Source organism: Saccoglossus kowalevskii, chromosome 11 (assembly GCF_978046115.1).
Source record: "Saccoglossus kowalevskii chromosome 11, keSacKowa6.1, whole genome shotgun sequence".
NCBI lineage: Eukaryota > Metazoa > Hemichordata > Enteropneusta > Harrimaniidae > Saccoglossus > Saccoglossus kowalevskii.
In genome coordinates, this window is record NC_140651.1 from 30,847,865 (window position 1) to 30,869,319 (window position 21,455).

General features: G+C 35.4%; 1 protein-coding gene across 1 annotated transcript in view; it reads left to right on the top strand.

Moving 5' to 3' along the window:
- LOC100371275 (cullin-5-like) overlaps positions 1-18,804 on the top strand; it is a 37,253-nt gene extending 18,449 nt beyond the window's left edge. Inside the window, exons 12-19 of the mRNA XM_002737393.4 lie at positions 1,950-2,082; positions 3,598-3,729; positions 7,313-7,439; positions 8,014-8,186; positions 10,773-10,934; positions 11,599-11,717; positions 13,753-13,876; positions 14,861-18,804. Of these exons, the coding sequence (XP_002737439.1) occupies positions 1,950-2,082; positions 3,598-3,729; positions 7,313-7,439; positions 8,014-8,186; positions 10,773-10,934; positions 11,599-11,717; positions 13,753-13,876; positions 14,861-15,055 (1,165 nt within the window). The 3' untranslated portion in view covers positions 15,056-18,804. The remainder of the gene's footprint in view (positions 1-1,949; positions 2,083-3,597; positions 3,730-7,312; positions 7,440-8,013; positions 8,187-10,772; positions 10,935-11,598; positions 11,718-13,752; positions 13,877-14,860) is intronic.
- Positions 18,805-21,455: the final 2,651 nt, after the last annotated feature.

A 21,455-nucleotide genomic window follows, 5' to 3' on the forward strand; every position in this document is an offset into this window, starting at 1 on the left:
ATATCTGATGTTCAATGTGATTGACATGTGTTTATTGTTGAGAGTCTGTCATTTAAATTTCAGAGATTTATTCAAGTTAATTTTAAAATTTATCATGTTCGATTCAGGTTATCCCGAGATCTTCTCGTGATTTTTGCGTCCCGGAGTATGTCGCGCGCAGTTATCTAACATGAACAAATTTTACTTTCTGTATGATGTTCTCCAAGCTAGTTTGTAATTTCAGACATTGTTTTGATAACCACGAGTTGAGTCCTGAGAGACTAGATCGGTTTCTGTAGCAACCGTGACGCTATATCCAAACGTTCGCTACATTGTTTCCCATTGCGTTCTCGTGGTACTTGTCTGTTTACCGCCCAAAATTCCCACCAAAGTTCTCCCTCGTGTTAGTCGCGTGTCACTCCTAATATGGAATGACAGCGCTATGTTTCGTTTGTATGCGCCAATCATTAGCGTTGTTTTATTTTCGGAACGTTTTGGCATGATATATTCTAGAGTACAAACACGTGTTTGGTACTTCTCCGATTAGCTGTCACCGAGACAAATGCCGCTCTAACGTTGACAATTACATTAACTAGGCAAAGCGCTGTCGTGAGAAGTCCGATTCAGGCCGTCGCTGTAATTCCTTCTATGGTAACTTCGCAACTTGATGCTCGTTATGCACACCCTCCTTTCTATGCTCTCTACGATGTCAACTCCTCATGAAGCTATTATTTAGCGATTTATATTTTATACCAAGAAGTATTTGCTGTACAACGTATTGATGTTCATGTTGAGTACAAATAAACCAGTTTGAATTATACCTCACGTCTGTTCAACTCAAGAAAACACAACGCAATCGATGTCCGTTTCAATAACAATTCCGCATGATTAGTCAGTTCGTTTTATGTGACGAAAAGAACACCCCAACGCCTAGTTTTGCGATATAAACTTATCCACCACATATTGTTCGTGCATGTTGTGATACAGTTTATTAATTTATTCGGATTTTACATGTGCGGTTAATTGCTTCAATTTCAAAAGAGATAAGTATTCATAAATTTTGCACGTCAGTGAAAATTCTTAAAATTTTGTAGTTTTGGGGGTGTCCTATGACATGGAGTATCAGTGACCTTTGAAAAAATGCTAGCAATGAAAATTAATATAGTTTAACGTATCATCGTCTTGGTAAATTACTTTCATCCAGACCACCAAACATGCAATTACAAGGGTGAATGGTGTCCTAGAGTATTTATATTGAAAACACTGTCATTTGTTTTGTTGTTCGTGTCCTGAAGGCATGTGTAAAGAACCATTGCATGTATCCTCATCAGTGCGGTCAGTAAGTCGTAATGACGCATCACTCTTGCAAAAGGATTTTCCTGGTGCAATGAAAACAAAAAATTGTAATTCCATCTATCTGGAGTCGTATTTCAAAACCCCTTGACCAAATTTCTTCATTCTTTGCATGTGCCTACGACCTGTGCACATATAGTGGTTTAGATAATTGATTGGCAGCCATTTTGTTTTTTTGAAAATGTTGTATCTTGGACATGCTTTGTCTGTTTTTATTCAAATTTGGTACATAATTACATCATATATGTTTGGATACATGTCTATAACAATTGTTTTACAGTCAGATCAAAGATGTGTGGTAAATGTGATACATTTGTATCTTGGAAATGCTTCGTCGATTTTTGTTGACTGGGACTATGTCAGTCGTACTGACTAATGAATAAATATTGTTTATGTAAACAAGTTTTGTCCTGAGTGTTTAGATTTTTATCGTACACCTGTATATGGTGTACAGATATGCATACATATATATGCATACACATATGCTTTGTGTTATACTGTAGATAATTCAGTAGTAACCTCAACATTGTATAAGCCCGTCTAGTACTGCTAACATAATACAAACTGTTGTTATTTAATAATCATATCTATTATTTTTTTTATTATTGCATTTTCAGTGTTGGTAGTAAAACGCAGCCAGAATCAAAATGTCCAGAGTTACTAGCGAACTATTGTGACATGTTGCTCAGGAAAACACCACTTAGTAAAAAATTAACCTCGGATGAAATAGAATTCAAACTTCGAAATGTTGTAAGTATTATAGTACTTTTTTTCAACATAAGTGTAGGCGATATGTACTTGGTTTTGATTAGGTTGAAGGTCAGCCCAAGTTTTTGGACAGTCTTGTTCTGTTCTGACTAGGCACATGGAATTATCAAATTTGCTGCAGGAAAAAGTTATTGTATCAGTATTAAGGCCTTGTGGACAGCTCCCATAGGTTGTACACAATGAACAAACAAAATAGTATTTATTATAAAGCTTACTGTATGCACTGGAATCTCTGATCTGAACTTCAAAAAGACTGAGAAAAAAATTATATTTTCTGTGCAAGCAAGTCTATGGAAAAAAGATAAAACTGTTTGCTTCAGATAGGATTCTGGTTTATACAGGGTTTGCTTCAGATAGGATTCTGGTTTATACAGGGTTTGCTTCAGATAGGATTCTGGTTTACACAGGGTTTGCTTCAGATAGGATTCTGGTTTACACAGGGTTTGCTTCAGATAGGATTCTGGTTTACACAGGGTTTGCTTCAGATAGGATTCTGGTTTATACAGGGTTTGCTTCAGATAGGATTCTGGTTTATACAGGGTTTGCTTCAGATAGGATTTTGGTTTATACAGGGTTTGCTTCAGATAGGATTCTGGTTTACACAGGGTTTGATTTAGACAGGATTCTGGTTTACACAGGGTTTGCTTCAGATAGGATTCTGGTTTACACAGGGTTTGCTTCAGATAGGATTCTGGTTTACACAGGGTTTGCTTCAGATAGGATTCTGGTTTACACAGGGTTTGCTTCAGATAGGATTCTGGTTTACACAGGGTTTGCTTCAGATAGGATTCTGGTTTATACAGGGTTTGCTTCAGACAGGATTCTGGTTTATACAGGGTTTGCTTCAGATAGGATTCTGGTTTATACAGGGTTTGCTTCAGATAGGATTCTGGTTTATACAGGGTTTGCTTCAGATAGGATTCTGGTTTATACAGGGTTTGCTTCAGACAGGATTCTGGTTTATACAGGGTTTGCTTCAGACAGGATTCTGGTTTACACAGGGTTTGCTTCAGACAGGATTCTGGTTTATACAGGGTTTGTTCAGATAGGATTCTGGTTTATACAGGGTTTGCTTCAGATAGGATTCTGGTTTATACAGGGTTTGCTTCAGATAGGATTCTGGTTTATACAGGGTTTGCTTCAGATAGGATTCTGGTTTACACAGGGTTTGATTTAGACAGGTTGTTTTACACTATTTCAATATATACTGTAAAATACTTCATTTTAGCTGGAATTATATTTGGCTGTTTTCTATGAAGTCTCTTGCTGCCTGTTAATGTAAAATACTTTATTTTAACTGAATTAATTTTCACTGAAAATACTTCTTTGGGTGTTTTGTATGGAATTTATTTTCACAGATTTGAAGTTGAATGTAAAATATAGAAAAAAAGGTATTTTCACCAAGTGAAAAAGTACTTTACAGTAGCACATTGCTGTGTACATGTACATATTGTAGGGTACAGTGATTGTGTTTAATGCCAACTCTTCTCTACACAGCTTCTAGTTTTAAAATATGTACAGAATAAAGATGTATTTATGAGGTTCCATAAAGCACATTTAACGAGGAGACTGATACTAGATACCTCCGCTGACAGTGAAAAAGAGGAAAATATGGTGGAGTGGCTCAGGGTAAGTCTGTGATTTGATTTGTGGAGTGGCTCAGGGTAAGTCTGTGATTTGATTTGTGGATGGATCTGGGTAGGCCTGAGATTTGATTTGTGGATGGATCTGGGTAGGCCTGAGATTTGATTTGTGGATGGATCTGGGTAGGCCTGAGATTTGATTTGTGGATGGATCTGGGTAGGCCTGAGATTTGATTTGTGGATGGATCTGGGTAGGTCTGAGATTTGATTTGTGGATGGATCTGGGTAGGCCTGAGATTTGATTTGTGGATGGATCTGGGTAGACCTGAGATTTGATTTGTGGATGGATCTGGGTAGGCCTGAGATTTGATTTGTGGATGGATCTGGGTAGGCCTGAGATTTGATTTGTGGATGGATCTGGGTAGGCTTGAGATTTGATTTGTGGATGGATCTGGGTAGGCCTGAGATTTGATTTGTGGATGGATCTGGGTAGACCTGAGATTTGATTTGTGGATGGATCTGGGTAGGCCTGAGATTTGATTTGTGGATGGATCTGGGTAGGCCTGAGATTTGATTTGTGGATGGATCTGGGTAGGTCTGAGATTTGATTTGTGGATGGATCTGGGTAGGTCTGAGATTTGATTTGTGGATGGATCTGGGTAGGCCTGAGATTTGATTTGTGGATGGATCTGGGTAGGTCTGAGATTTGATTTGTGGATGGATCTGGGTAGGTCTGAGATTTGATTTGTGGATGGATCTGGGTAGGTCTGAGATTTGATTTGTGGATGGATCTGGGTAGGTCTGAGATTTGATTTGTGGATGGATCTGGGTAGGTCTGAGATTTGATTTGTGGATGGATCTGGGTAGGTCTGAGATTTGATTTGAGGATGGATCTGGGTAGGCCTGAGATTTGATTTGTGGATGGATCTGGGTAGGCCTGAGATTTGATTTGTGGATGGATCTGGGTAGGCCTGAGATTTGATTTGTGGATGGATCTGAGTAGGCCTGAGATTTGATTTGTGGATGGATCTGGGTAGGCCTGAGATTTGATTTGTAGATGGATCTGGGTAGGTCTGAGATTTGATTTGTGGATGGATCTGGGTAGGCCTGAGATTTGATTTGTAGATGTGTCAGGTTAAAGTGCCTGTGCAATGCCCACCCTCACGTTTCCCATTTTAGATCTGTGTCCCACTGAAATGGGCAGTTATTGATTTTTGTGCTGAAAATGATTACTCGTATCCAAGTAAATTTGGGATATTTCTCGTGTTGCAGCCACGCCAACCTATCCTGAAACAGTCGACTGTTTCCGGATTTCCGACTCTCGCCGAAAGTGCACCACCAAATGCAAAAATGTGAGAGGAAGTCATACCCCTGAGCCGTAATAACACTGGTCATTCAGTATACTTTTAAACGATATACATTTTTCGGTCGGCGTTTTTTTTTTTTCTTTTTTTTTGTCTATTTTATTTTTTTTGAGAGAGAGTTGTTAGATGTTGTGTTGTGGGCAGTTGTAGTATAACGTATAGTCATAGTGTAAGTATTCACACGTTTCTAATCGATCCGAAGGTGTGACATCAGTGGAAGAAAGCCACCTAACCTCAGATTCTTTTTTTGTGTGGAAAAACTGTCCTCGTCCATGAAAAAAACAACTAGGTTTAAAGAGAAACGCCGACAACATAAACCTGGCGCAACACTTTTGAAATAAATAAATTCCAGACCATGATCACTGAGGCGTATTTCAGAAGAGAGAGAGACGTCCGGCAAGTGTTTCAAATGAGTTGACTTTTTTGCGATCGTGATTATCGTTTTATAGAGACTATTTAGTCCCTGTTAAGTTAAAGGTAGCAATATTTTTGACAGTGACACGAAAACAAAGCGACTGACAAACAGGAAATTACACAGCCCTCACACAATGCTAATTGTTTTCGTTTTAGAAGGCTAAAAGTTTCTGAATTGTTTGGTGATTGGTGATTGGTGTTGAATGTCGAATTCACACCTCTGTTCTTTTTTTACCTCCATGCTTGCAGCTTGATCTGCGTAATAATTCATGAAATAAGAATCCAGGCTTGGTCAATGTGTTTCCACCAAAATAAAGTTTTAATATGATGTTATAATTATGACAATCATGCCAGCTCGAATCCACTCTGAATTTATCTGTATGTGTGTCGATTTTGATTACTTTTGTTATCTAATTAAATGCCGCTTTTAACGCACTTGCCTTCGTCGTGACCCGACGCGCTCACCTATTTCAACAAAATTTATTTCCACGCGGCTGTCATTTATCTTAATAGTAACTGTGATTTGTCGTTTTTTTTAATTATTTTATAGTGATCACTATAGTCTAATGTTTAGAATGTCAAAATATGTTCTCTTTTATTTAAATTTTGAAAGTTTTACTAAGACGATCGATGAAATAAAACAGTGTGGTGACGTGCCTAGTAACCTGCTAAATAACGAGATAATTCCGACGTCAAATTCTATTTTGTCTAGCGACAGTGTACAAATGCGCGCCGGTGACGATCACGATGACCAGCTACACCAGAACGAACATATTTCGCATCTAACTCAACCCCGTACCCCATGCAACAAAAATTGATACTATGTGCTCATTATGGTCCATTCCTCCTCGACGAACAAGTACATAAATGAAAATTTTATCAAAGTTGAGAAAACTGCACAAGAAATTTGCCTTGTTTTAATACACGTATCAGCAATGCAAGCTGCCATGCGACTTCCCCTTCTGACGTCATAAGGAAAATTTCTGTATGCAAATAAGAATCTAATGAGAAGCCTCGTTTTAAAATACACAAAAATAAAGTTGCCATAGATTGAGTTTAAAACACATTTTTTTCACTTAAAAAAAATAATTCATGCTTAGAAACTATATTTATGTATCAATGGATAATTTTAAGTGTGAAAATAGCAGCCATTTCACAGGCACTTTAAGTCTGAGATTTGATTTGGAGAATAATCAGGGTAGCTCTAAGATTTGATTTGGAGATGGGCCAGGTTAGGTCTGAGGTTTGATTTGGAGATGGGCCAGGTTAGGTCTGAGGTTTGATTTGAAGATGGGCCAGGTTAGGTCTGAGGTTTGATTTGAAGATGGATCAGGGTAAGTCTAAGATTTTATTTGGAGATGGGCCAGGTTAGGTCTGAGGTTTTATTTGAAGATGGATCAGGGTAAGTCTAAGTTTTGATTGAGAGATGGGCCAGGTTAGGTCTGAGGTTTGATTTGAAGATGGATCAGGGTAAGTCTAAGATTTGATTGAGAGATGGGCCAGGTTAGGTCTGAGGTTTGATTTGAAGATGGATCAGGTTAGGTCTGAGGTTTGATTTGAAGATGGATCAGGTTAGGTCTGAGGTTTGATTTGAAGATGGATCAGGGTAAGTCTGAGGTTTAATTGAGAGATGAATTAGAATAAGTCTGACATAAGGTTGTTATTGTTTGATTCCTTGGTGGATTATCACCAGAAATGTGGTTTATGTCTTTTATAATCCAAATTCAATCCTACTGTATATTGTATTATTATCTATTGTCCCACATCTGTAAGTATTCCTGAATAATTTAAGTTGCAGTATGTTGTGAGTAAATACATGATATTATGAGTAGTTTTCATATAATCTTACAGGAAGTTGGTATGCCAGCTGATTATGTAAATAAATTAGCACGTATGTTTCAAGATGTCAAAGTTAGTGAAGACCTCAATCAACAATTTAAAGAAGCATACAGAAATAATGAACACAGTGCCATTGCAGGTAAGATGCTCAACCAGACTTGTAAAACAACTACCCATTGGCTACTGAATCATAAAACCTGAAACATTAGCTAATCATATATCAGCTACTATTTTTCTAGTCATGCCAATTTACAAACCCTCTTATTGGTTATCCACAAGTATGCTAGCTGAACATAGGCATTACAGAAATGCATCACTGTAATTAATTCTAATAACAAATGTTATCATTTCCAATAAAGGAAAACAGTATTCTTAACTTATACTGTGGAATACTTTATTTTCGCTGGAATTAATTTTCGCTGAAAAGGTATTTTGGGCCTTTTGTGTGGAATTTATTTTCACTGATTTTTGACGAGTTTAATGTGAAATATAGGACAAAAAGCATATTCGCTGGATTTTATTTTCACGGAATCTTCCCTTCAGCGAAAATAGCGAAAATAAATTCCAAGCGAAAATAAAGTATTCTACAGTAAATTAATTCCAAGTGAAACCTATATTTAGTTGTTCCGTTTCATGAGATTCAAACCTTCTTTTACTTGTATTTTCTATCAGGCACTCATTAAATATATTTAATTTCTGATATCCATTTATAGATTCTATAAATATAAAAATATTGAACGCCGGTGCCTGGGCGCGTAGCAGTGAACGCATTCCGGTGTCATTGCCGGTAGAATTAGAAGACTATATACCTGAAGTGGAAGAATTTTACAGAAAGAATCACAGTGGTAGAAAATTACAGTGGCATCATCTTATGTCAAATGGGATTGTAAGTGTATTTCTGTAACTCTTTATTTAGAAGCCACATCCCTAACAGAAGCACTATCCACTCTTTTTGTACAATTGTAAAGAAAAAGATCACCATTTTTCATATGTGTACATGTAGATGTTCTATTTTGCATTCAATAGAAGACCATGCACCTACCATATACACTCACTCAGTGTTCTCCCCAGGAATTTAAACCACTGTGGCAGACTAATTTGCATATGATTTGCATATCATTTACATATTAATAGAGATTGACCAAAGCACATTTACATCCACATAACAAACAACATATATTTTCAAAAACAATGTGGCACATATTTATTTGTTTCATACAGTGTTATAAACACTATTCTTTTGGGATATTAATGAGCTCAGTCACAGTGCAAATATTTTTTCTATTGGAGTCAAAATATTACGTTTCATAATTTAGAAGAGTTTGAATTTAAAAATGAAAAATTGTCAAATCGAAATGGAAATGCTGCAGACTATTAAAATCAAACAAACAAACAAATTGTAAAAGGCTAAATGAAACGCGATTGAAACGTTTCAGCCAGGAATATGTTCTCGACTTCCATGATCTTATTTACTACAAAAACATTCTCCTTCAAAAAATTGTTCATTATTTGTACCATCAGCTTCTACAACGTTTACATTTTACAGTAATGAACGAACAAAACTTCCAAACGATCATCAAAGTTACGACATGACTTAACTTACTTCGCGATGTTATACACTGGTTATATCAATAATTCCTCATACTCAGTCATGTCATGAAAAAATGTTACTTATTTTTTTATATGAAATAAACGTAAAATTTGAGCAATTATTTTTGATCACTCGATCGCTTCGTTGAAAAACAAAGACCGCCATGATAATTGTGACGTATTAGTTGACCGGCATGTGTCCTTTGACCCGATGGGTCAAAAACGCCATTAACCAATCAGAATACCGCATGGTAATGCCGGCAGAACCCGAAGTTTTCCGAATGGTAGTGATCATAAAAATTACATTGCGGAAGTAAAGCGATGTCGTAGCACGATGTGTTGGTATGGATTTCAGATGAAAACTGCATGATGGTTTTCGAAATAGGTGATAAACAATTTTTAAAAGGTAAAAGAAGTCTTGAAAGAAGAGTTTTTACATGATTTGTGATGATAAAAGTTCAAATGTATTTTACCCAATCACGCAATAAATACGTTGTTTTTTTCTTGAGTAGCGTAAACAGATCGTGAACTCCGCTTTGCCCATGTTATATCGGGGTGGAATTGATTTTGAAAAAATGTTATCTTTCAATCTAAAGACTGCGTCGATCGTTAAATTATTTACTTACGAACAAAGAGGTGCTAATTTTACAAAATTAACTTGTATTGTTTATAAGCCACTACCACGTCCTGCGACTACGTCTATTGTTTACAAATTATAATCCACGACTGGCAGGATGCGTGTCGGTTGGTACGTCGGACAATAGTCCTGGTCAGAAGCGTGGCAAGATCCCTGATAGCTACGTATTTCTTTCTATATTTCGTAATACAGTTCACAGGATGAACAATGAAAAAAGCACTGTGGCGGTCTTACTAATCACCGTGGCAGCTCGAGACCACAGTGGCGGGCAGGAAAAGCAGCGTGGCGGCCCCGCACACAAATTGAATGCTGGGGAGAACACTGCTCACTACCTATTCTTGTTTACAACATTTATCATAATTGTAAACATGTGGTCATGTGAGATAATGCAAAGCTACCGTACTTAAATTGTACCTGATTGGCTACCCAACCTTATCACTTAATAATCAGACCAATCAGAGACCAGCTTGTTTGTTGACTGGTTTTTTTGACATATCAGTTCCTTCCTTGTATATATGCCTCGACTCAACAAATTTATTTTGTGATGTGATCCTCAAAACTATCACATCTTTCTCTAACACTGTTGTGTAGCCATTCATTACCATAATCAGCATTTTGGAATAATGTTGTTTTTTTAGTACATGTTTGAATTAGTAGACTGACCTTATGTGCATGTGTGTGTAGTCATATCTAACATGCTTGGGCCGATCAAATTCAAACTTCACACATACATCAGACATTATATCTAAATTATGCACATGCATTGGTTTCGTGATCTTATTCAAGATGTCCACATAGCAGTCATTTTAAGGCCAAAAATGCATTAAAATCACTCATTTTCACCATTCCAGAACAGGATCACAGGTGTGAGAATGGATTTGGTTTAAACTTGGTACATACATTGAACAAAATGGAACCTTGATGCATTTCATATTATTGTTCAGATAGGGTTCAAAATGGCTGTTCTATATATGACATGCCTTCACACATACAACACACATCATACTGGACAAATGTACATGCATTTTTGTTAGCAACAAATCTAAAATGGCTGACTGGCAGTCGTCTTCTTTAAAGAAATACAGTTGCACAGAGCTATATGTCATACATGCCTGGACCAATCAAGTTTAAACTTCACGCATACATTACACATGCATCACACATTAGTCATACATGTATATACATTTTGTGCGTCTATAATACAAACAGGGACTATGTCATTGACAATGACTTGTTTATCCACAGATTACTTTTAAGAATAAAGTTGGAATTTACGATTTGGAAGTAACCACTTTCCAGATGGCAGTGTTATTTGCATGGAATCAGCGACAGTATGAAAAGATTACTTTTGAGAATCTTCGACTAGCAACAGAACTTCCAGATACCGAACTACGAAGGACATTATGGGTAAGTTTCTACTTATTATTGTATTTGTTCTATTAGAAGTATTGTTTTAACATGTGTAAACTTTAGTAACCAATCTCTGTAGTGGATTTTGTTAAAATCAGCCAATGCTCTATGATACAGCACACATTTTTAGCTTCTTTTGACACTTTTTTACCTGAAAACCATACTTATCATGCACAGATTCAGAAAAAAATTGAAAGTTTATGTGAGGGCTTTGTCATTGACTTGATGATATATTATTACATATTTGCTCTATTAGAAATACTTCTCCTATGTCGTTTTGCTGTGATATTTAGTTCAATTGCACTGATCCATTTATACTAGTCCTTTTTTGAAAAGCATATATGCTTCTAGTAAATGCAATATTGTAGTTGTTTTCTCAGGACATGAATGTATACATTTACTTCTTCTTTAAACTTTGTATTATTCTGTTTTATTTTTTTAATGCTGTATTAAAATTATGTTGAATTGTTTGAGTTTTTGATATCTGAAAATAATCACCATAAAAACTGTGTCAGTTTTTTTCCAGCTCAGGGGATTCAACCGCTGTAATGGCATCCACTCGTCAACAATGACAAGACACTTGAATTGTGAGAAAATAAATATATTGTATGTATATTATTGCACTACACATGAATCATAAAATGTTCTTTTTTACTTTCAGTCCTTAATTCAGTTCCCTAAAATGAAGAGACAAGTCGTAATATGCAAACCTGAGGTCAAGTCACCGAAGGAATTTAATGATGGAACCCTGTTCTGGGTCAATCAAGACTTTGGTGTTGTGTAAGTAGGAGGCTACATTCACATATTTCGAAACATTTTACAGATTAGGGCCAATATAATTTGTATACTATATAAAGCTCTATAAGCAATGTCACTTGCTTTTAAATTGATGTGTCAATTGGATAGAGAAAATATCAGAAGTGGCAATTGATCAGGAGGTGCATGGTTATTTTCGGGAGCGAACAACCAGGCCTGAAAGCCATCAACAGTTGAAAACTCTTCAGGCTAGTTGTTGAGACTTTCATAAACAGTGTAACATTTATAAATTTGGTTGTTCAGGATTGCACTTCGACCGGCATTCTACAGCAGCTTGTACCAATCCCATAAAACATGGTACAGTTGTGGGCATCCAAGCAATTAGAATGTTCTTTTACATAGCTATGCTCCAAAGAATACTCCTTGTTTAGTTATGTTTTGCCCTGTGTGCGTGGGTCCGTCCGTCCGTCCGTGATCACCTGTATCTCGAACATGCATGGACCGATTAAGTTCAAACTTCACTCATACATCACACATTATATGGGACATATGCACATGCATTTTTTTCATGATCCGATTAACGATAGCCGAATAGCGGCCATTTTAAGGCCGAAAATGCATCAAAATCGCACATTTTCACCATTCCGGACCCGGATCTCAGTTATGCATGGACGGATTTTGTTCAAATTTGGTACATACATTAAACATAATAGGACCTTTATGCACGTCATTTTTTTTTTTTTGGATCGGGTTCGAAATGGCCGACTGGCGGCCATTTTGTTTTAAAGAATTCAGTTCTGGATCCGTATCTGAGACATGCCTGGATTGATCAAGTTCAAACTTCACACACACAAGGTATATCATGTCACAAATATGTATGTGCATTTGTTTCATGATCTCATTAACGATAGCCAAATGGCGGCCGCTTTAAGGCCGAAAATGCATTGAAATCGCACGTTTTCACCATTCCGGACCCGGATCTCAGTTATGCATGGACGGATTTCATTCAAATTTGGTACATACATTAAACATAATAGGACCTTGATGCACGTCATTTTTTTTTTTCGGATCAAGTTCGAAATAGCCGACTGGCGGCCATTTTGTTTTAAAGAATTCAGTTCTGGATCCGTATCCGAGACATGTCTGGATTGATCAAGTTCAAACTTCACACACACAAGGTACATCATGTCACAAATATGTATGTGCATTTGTTTCATGATCTCATTAACGATAGCCAAATGGGGGCCGCTTTAAGGCCGAAAATGCATTGAAATCGCACATTTTCACCATTCCGGACCCGTATCTCAGTTATGCATGGATGGATTTTGTTCAAATTTGGTACATACATTAAACATAATAGGACCTTGATGCACGTCTTTTTTTTTTCCGGATCAAGTTCGAAATGGCCGACTGGCGGCCATTTTGTTAAAGAATTCAGTTCTGGATCCGTATCCAAGACATGTCTGGATTGATCAAGTTCAAACTTCACACACACATGGTACATCATGTCACAAATAGATATGTGCATTTGTTTCATGATCTGCTTAACAATAGCGGAATGATGGCCATTTTAAGGCCGAAAATGCATCAAAATCACGTATTTTCACAATTCCAGAACCGGATCTCAGTCATGCATGGATGGATTTTGTTCAGATTTAGCACAATGTGTTGTAAATATGCAGGTGCATTTCGGTCATGATCTGCTTTGAATGTATATGTCACTCAAATATGAACGGAACGGGGACGTGTCATTGACAATGACTTGTTAACTATAATTCATTGTTATTATATAAAATATATATTGTGTGCTATATTAGCTCTATTAGTAACGCATACACTCAGGTAAATTACAGAAGTGTTTCTATGGTCAAAATAAGCTTTATTTCAATGATTCAGTATACAACAAATGTGATATTTGGTTTTGCAAATGCACTACTAATAAAGCAAATATGGTATTTACAGTTGATTTATTGTCAATGTTGTTATTGTCTTCCCTCACTACCATATCATCTGTTGTTACACAGGTATGGTGACGCAATCCATGTTTTTTTTGTTACAGTAAAAATAGCAAACTTCAAAAACGTGGTAAGATTAATCTGATTGGTCGGCTGCAGTTGTCAACCGAAAGGAGTTCCGATGAAGACAAAGAAGGCATAGTACAGCTGAGAATTCTCAGAACTCAGGTAATAATATATTTACATAATTTTAAAAAGTGACAGCATCTGCTGAATTTACTCTAAATAATAACTATAAAATATAATCCTTGGTATATAACACATTATTGACATGGACCCCAGAAGGGAAAATGAAACAGGGTAGACCAAAAACAACTTGGCAATCCATTATAGTGAAAGGAAAGAAACAAGGTTTCTTGGAAGTCATGGACGGCAACCAGAGTTGCAGCAGTTGATAGGACAGAATAGAGACATTCGGTGAAGAATGTGCTACTAGGTATCTGGAGGATAGATAGATAGAATATACCCCTATAGGAATATCTAACCAGTCTTGTATATTTGGTTAACATGCCATGCATATTGATATGACAAGACCAGGATCTAACAGTATCATATGGGTTACTGGGAAAGTATTTTGATTTATCTGTGCCTTGTGCGTTTCTCTCCATCTTGACTGATAACAAGATTCACACACACATGAAATTAACCGTTCCACCACGAGTTCCTTATTTCCCTCATCACAAATTCACAAAATAGTCCTGTTTATAGTCTGCACTTTCCTTCAGAAGAGTGGGACAAAAATAGCGCAATTTTTGGAGTAAAAACTGAAAATTGAGCCAAACTCTGTTGCTTTCAAAGTTGGATGAGAAAGTCTGGTGGTGAAAAGGTTAAAAAACCTGGAACAATTGAAATGATATGAAAATACAATTGACTTTCATCACTGCATGTGTAAAAGCAACAAAAACTATTATTATCAGTAAGTTGATCACTATCTGTACATATATCATTATTATATTAATTAGTATATTTACAGGTTTACTATTATAAAACTCAGAAAACACTGGAACTGTTGTCTGTCTCAAAAAACAAATAAATGACTTTTCATTGCAGTGGTTTATTACAATGTTCATTGCTAGATGTATATGATAAGGAATTGTTAGCAGTTCTTCAACAAACACTAAATTTGTTCTTATTTTTGTTTCTTGAATACAGGAGGCAATCGTGAAGATCATGAAAATGAGGAAGAAGATCACGAATGCTCAGCTCCAAACAGAACTGGTGGAAATTCTCAAAAACATGTTTCTGCCATCAAAAAAAATGATCAAAGAACAAATCGAGTGGTTGATAGAACACAAGTACATGAAACGGGATGAGGACAACATTAACATGTTCATTTACATAGCATAAATTTACTTGACACCCATCATTTGGTACCTTGACACCCCACACACAAAAATGGTCCAACCCATTTCAAATAATTTACTGTATATATTGGAGTGCTGAGGACATTTTATTTTATGTGTAAGGGGGTAAGGTGACATTTAAAATACCCTAAAGTTTGGGGGGGGGGTTATTAACAAGAATTAATCATCTAATCAACAATTTTAGATGTCTGTCCTGGGTAATTTTTTTGACAATGTTTATTGGATCATGACCCGAGTTACGTCTGTCAGCATGCAGCTAAACATCCCTGAATTTCAATGATATTTTTTTAGATTTATTCAAAATTTCATAGAAACAATGGCTAGCATTACATTCAATTTTGGTGGCTATGTTTAATAGAAAGACGGACAAAATACATTATTCAATTCAAGATGGCCGAGTAGAATACAATGTGGCACTATGTTCCTACTAAATCCATAAATCCAAGATGGCTGAGTAGAATACAATGTGGCACTATGTTCCTACTAAATCCATAAATTCAAGATGGCCGAGTAGAATACAATGTGGCACTATGTTCCTACTAAATCCATAAATCCAAGATGGCTGAGTAGAATACAATGTGGCACTATGTTCCTACTAAATCCATAAATTCAAGATGGTCGAGTAGAATACAATGTGGCACTATGTTCCTACTAAATCCATAAATCCAAGATGTCTGAGTAGAATACAATGTGGCACTATGTTCCTACTAAATCCATAAATTCAAGATGGCCGAGTAGAATACAATGTGGCACTATGTTCCTACTAAATCCATAAATCCAAGATGGCTGAGTAGAATACAATGTGGCACTATGTTCCTACTAAATCCATAAATTCAAGATGGTCGAGTAGAATACAATGTGGCACTATGTTCCTACTAAATCCATAAATCCAAGATGTCTGAGTAGAATACAATGTGGCACTATGTTCCTACTAAATCCATAAATTCAAGATGGCCGAGTAGAATACAATGTGGCACTATGTTCCTACTAAATCCATAAATCCAAGATGGCTGAGTAGAATACAATGTGGCACTATGTTCCTACTAAATCCATAAATTCAAGATGGCCGAGTAGAATACAATGTGGCACTATGTTCCTATTAAATCCATAAATCCAAGATGGCTGAGTAGAATACAGTATGGCACTATGTTCCTACTAAATCCATAAATCCAAGATGGTCGAGTAGAATACAGTGTGGCACTTAGTTTCTACTGAATCAGTAATCCAAGATGGCAGAGAAAATACATCGTCAATTTGCTGGTATTTTTTTCAAAATATTCTAATTTTGTTCAACCCTTACAGACAAAAGGGCCTTCTGTAAAAGTTGCACTGTTTTACACCCAAAATTTGGCAAAGAATTAGAAATGTTCCTTCACGTTAATTGTCATGTTTAAACTAAATATTCTAAGGTAATTTTGAGAAAACTGAAGCTTTGTCAGTTAATACAAATTTTGTCTCAAAAAAATTACCTGTATCGCAACAATTTCAGGGCTTTCATTCAATTCCAGGTCAATCCTTATTAATTCATGTTTTATAGCACTTTGTTAATAGAACATTAACTTTATTAACCATACAAGGTCTAAAATTATTCACCTTTTTTGATCACAAAGTGATGAGATGGACACTTTACACCTAATAACTAGATGTCAAAGGTCGTATTTGTACGTGTTTATGTCTGTTTTTTGATAACCGATTATTGTGAGGGAGGGTATTCGATGACAAATAACACATGCAATCTGAGTGTGTATTTTTTCTCTGACTACATTTTCCAGCTATTGTAATATGTATATGATCCATTGATATGTCTGGATATAGAATCAACCACAAACCACTTTTGTTGGTGGCAAAAGTACAGTGTCAAAAAGATTTGGGTTTATTGGGGTTAAACTGTTATTTGTAGCATTTTTTTTTCAAAGTACGCATAAGAATTATTGTTTTTGAGACATTTTGGTGCCAAAATACTTTATGAACTAACCCTCAACTTCCATTCTTGTCGCTTTCCACAAAATGAAAACCTGCATATCGGTACCCCCCAATATTTGCTAGAAAATTGGAAAGTGTGTCCACTTGGTTAAAAATAAACAAAGAAATGACAAAAAACAATCAAAATATTAAAGGGGAAAAAATTTGTTGCTATTCACACATACACCTGAAAACAATGTAAAGCATTTTAGTCACTAAAATGGACAGTATTAGCTACATTTTTTTGTTATTGACGAAATTTTTAAATTATTTTTATGATTACAAGGCATGTTAAAGGATTTATAGGATATTATGCAATTTGTGTTGGCATGGCGATGATGCAAAGTCACAAAATGATCCTCCGTTTGGTCATGTGCTTGGAACTCATGAGATTGTCATCCCATAAAACAATACATAAATAGATATCAAAGTGTTATCTCATTTTATAAATCCTTGATACAATTGCCATTTATTTTTAATTTACTTCTTTATGCAACCCAATATTTGATTTACCCATTGAAGACCAAAGTCGTTTGGTTTTATCACCATCACAAAATATACATGTAAAGTTTTTCAATAATTTTGGTTGAGACTAGTTGAAATAAACCTGTATGTCTATTTTGTCTGAAAAGAAAATGATGGGAAAATTAGGTCTCTGTAAAGTTTGCACTTGATGCTCATTATGCAGTGCATGTTTGAATTTCATGTAAACAATGAATGTATTTATACATGTGTTGTGCACGTTAGTATGAGTCGCATACCGAACAGAACAATGACCACAACCATTTAAAGGTCAGTGGTTGACTCGTAGCATGTTTGAACTTTATGTAAAGCAATCAATGTATATTACAGTTGTATGCTTTACTACTTTGACATGACATGTCAACCACATCACCCTTTAAAGCCAAGCGATTCATTTTCCAACAAATTCGTCTTTAATTTTGTCACTGCCAAAAACACCTTGAAAGGGCCACTTGGTAAAAAGATTGGTTTTCGGGTTCACTTGAGAGTTGCGATGCCATACCACAGTCACATAAATAACATCTCCATACTTTGCTATATCAAATTACTGTAAATGTATTATTTATTCACTGACTGGTTTTTAATTTCGCTATTTTCACAGATAAGTAAAATTGGCTTAATTAAATTCATGTATGTGTACATGTAAAATAACAATATAACTCATTGTTTACCTGCGAAACTTGTGAACTTAAAAGCCAGTCAATTTACTCAAAAATTGTGAATGCTAGTGAAAATAAATGTTTTTACTGTAAATGTGATTCTGCAGATACATTCTGAGTGGCACAAGTTCAGGAAGTTTCAAGCATTGAATACTAAATGTAAATTACAACTCTGTGGCTGTGTGTTAGACCAGGCTGGGGAGCAATATAACATTCACATAGTATGGATACACCGCAATATTTTAGTTTTGGGAATGCAGTTTACAAAGATGGGTTACAAGGGGTAGTATTTCACACTCTGTTTTGTACCAGGTACAAAATCCACATTTTAATTGCACTATTGCTTTTAGAAGCAAGTTGTGTAAGTTTTATGGATTCCCATTTATTTGGTTTATTTAATATTTCCTTTTCATTTTTATTGAATCCATACATTATTTACTCTGAGATGAAATTTATGCATATTAATAATATTTGTACACTACTACACTTGTAATTTTGGAATGTTTATTAATTTTTTTGAATAACTATTTTTGGCCAATTTCTTTTTTGTATTGTTATTTGTACAGCAATAAAAAAAAGCTATAATATACACATCTTTGTGGTTGTCGTTTAGTGAGGGTATTCTATCGAGAATTTGCTGCTAAAGAATGGAACACTATTAATCCTTTAGGTACCAGTTATTTTTCCTGCCCAAAATTCAGTGAAGATATTTTCACATTTTGTGAAATTGTCACTAAATATTATCATTTTATGGACAGTGTGCTGGTGCCATAAGATGATAATGGCGCTCAAAGTGAAAAATACGTATTGTGTTTTGGTGACTGTTAGCAATTAAGATCCATCAATAAAAGTACTTTCTTAACATGGATGAAGCACAGTATCAAAATACAGTTAGTGTAAGCATTGACCTTAGACCTTGTTTTCTATGGTCTATGGTGTAAGTAGGTAGTTATGTTCTACTGTTGATGCACAGTACATTTCCAGTTTTTAAAGAAGATACAATATGCACAATAAGTAAACTGAACTGTGTATAATGACATTTGAGTATGCCTGCGATGATTGATCATAAATTCTGAGAAGTGGGAATAAATATTGTTCTTAATACCTACATTTAGTTAGCACAAATAAATTCCATTCTGGGACTGATCATGTTCAAATTGCACGCATAGATCTAGTCGCACATTCACTTATTTCTTACTGGTCGCATTTCTGTCATTTTGAATTTTAAATGATTGCATTGATGCTTAGTTAACAATGCCTGCTGACACAGTTTTTGACTCCCGTGTGCGAAGCGCAAAAGGGAGTATTTGCAGCTACCCTGTCTGTATGTATGTATATATGTATGTACATGTATGTCACTTTTTTTGTTCCACCGTTATTTAAAGAACCACTAACCAAATTTTGATGAAACTTGGTAAATAGATACTCTGGGATAATGCACAGAGTTGATTAGGTTTTGGTAAAAATCCATGCATATTAATTATCTATTTTGCATAATCTTTAGCTGTTCCATGACTGTTTCACTGATATCTGAAGAACCACTTATTGGATTTTGATGAAACTTGGCACATGGATGCTCTGAACTGATGCGCAGATTTGATTAGTTTTGGGTAACACTCGTAAATATTAATTACCTAATTTGCATGATAATAACTGATTTTAAGCTGTTCCACTGATATTTGAAAAACCACTCATTGGTTTTTGATAAAACTTGGTACATGGATTTAATTAGTTTTGGGTAAAAATCTGTTTATATTAATTACCTAATTTGCGGCTTCTCCACTGATAACTCAAGTACTAATCATAACATTTCAATAAAACTTGGTACATAGATGTCATATGACACTTCACAGACCTGATAGTTTTTAGGGTAATATCACTACATATTTATTACCTAATTTGCATAATTAATTAATTAAAAGTAGTAATGATCACATTTCAATGAAACCTGGTACATAGTTACTTGAGGACTGTGCAGAGACCTAATTAGTTTTTGAGTAAATATTTGTGCATATTAATCATCTTATTAGCATAATTAGTTAATTTTCAGCTTTTCACCTGATATCTCAAGTACTAATCATCATATTTCAATGAGACTTGCGACATTAATTACCTAATTTGCATAATTAGTTAATTTTTTGCTGTTCCATGGCTGTTGCACTGATGTCTAAAAAACCACTCATTGGATTTTTAGGACACTTTTAAAGAGTACTCATCACATTTTATTGATCATCACAGACTAAAATTTGGTACATAAATGCTCTAGGACAATAGACAGCCTGATTAATTTTGGGTTAAAATTTGCTCATAATTCTCCAATTAGTATAAAAATTTATAATTTTTTGGTTCTGATCACATTTCAATGAAACTTGGTACATATATATATTACATTACGCAGATCCTATTACTTTTACATTGTGCAGACCTTATTAGTTTTACACTTAAATCTGTTCATATTAGTTACCTTATTTCCATCAATATCTCAAGTTCAAGTAAATTTTAAATTAATTTTTAATGTGTCTCCAATATTCTCAGCACCTGGGAGTTCCAAGTTTTCTTTGATTTCTTATTTATTTTGGCTATTAATTCGTGGAGCATTTCAACAGGCAACTTGCATTGAAACAGAATTGCAACTTGCATTGCACAGAACTTGCATTGCACAGAACTTGCATTGCACAGAACTTGCATTGCACAGAACTTGCATTGAAAATGGAATGCATCATGTTACATGTCTGAGATGTTGGGAACATTTTTTGAAAAATCTTTCAAATTCTTTCGCACAGATCACCCCCTTCCCCCATTTCTAATTGTCAACCCCTAATTGTCCAGAATATGATACAATAAAAAGTAAACTTTTGTCAACTTTCCAAGTACACAACATTCTTAGTGACGGTGTCAGTATCTGCCATGTACGTTATTTCTTTTCTCCATAATTATGTGACATATGCATGACCTCTGAAGATCACACATCCTGGTACTTTCACTATCAGCGAGAATTTTCCCAAAAATGTTTATTCTGAAGCTTAAATCCGTGGATTCGGTCAAGTTTTCAGCATCTTAAGGTGTCAAGTCACTGAATTGTATGCAGGATTCTCTGAACTATATCACAAAATATTTGATGCATTTTCTATTAAAATTAGTTTGATTTTCTGTATAGACATTTATTCCCTCCATTACAGACTAATTTCACACAATACCACTACATCCAAGAAAACTTAGAACATACTTCAGAAGTTTAGT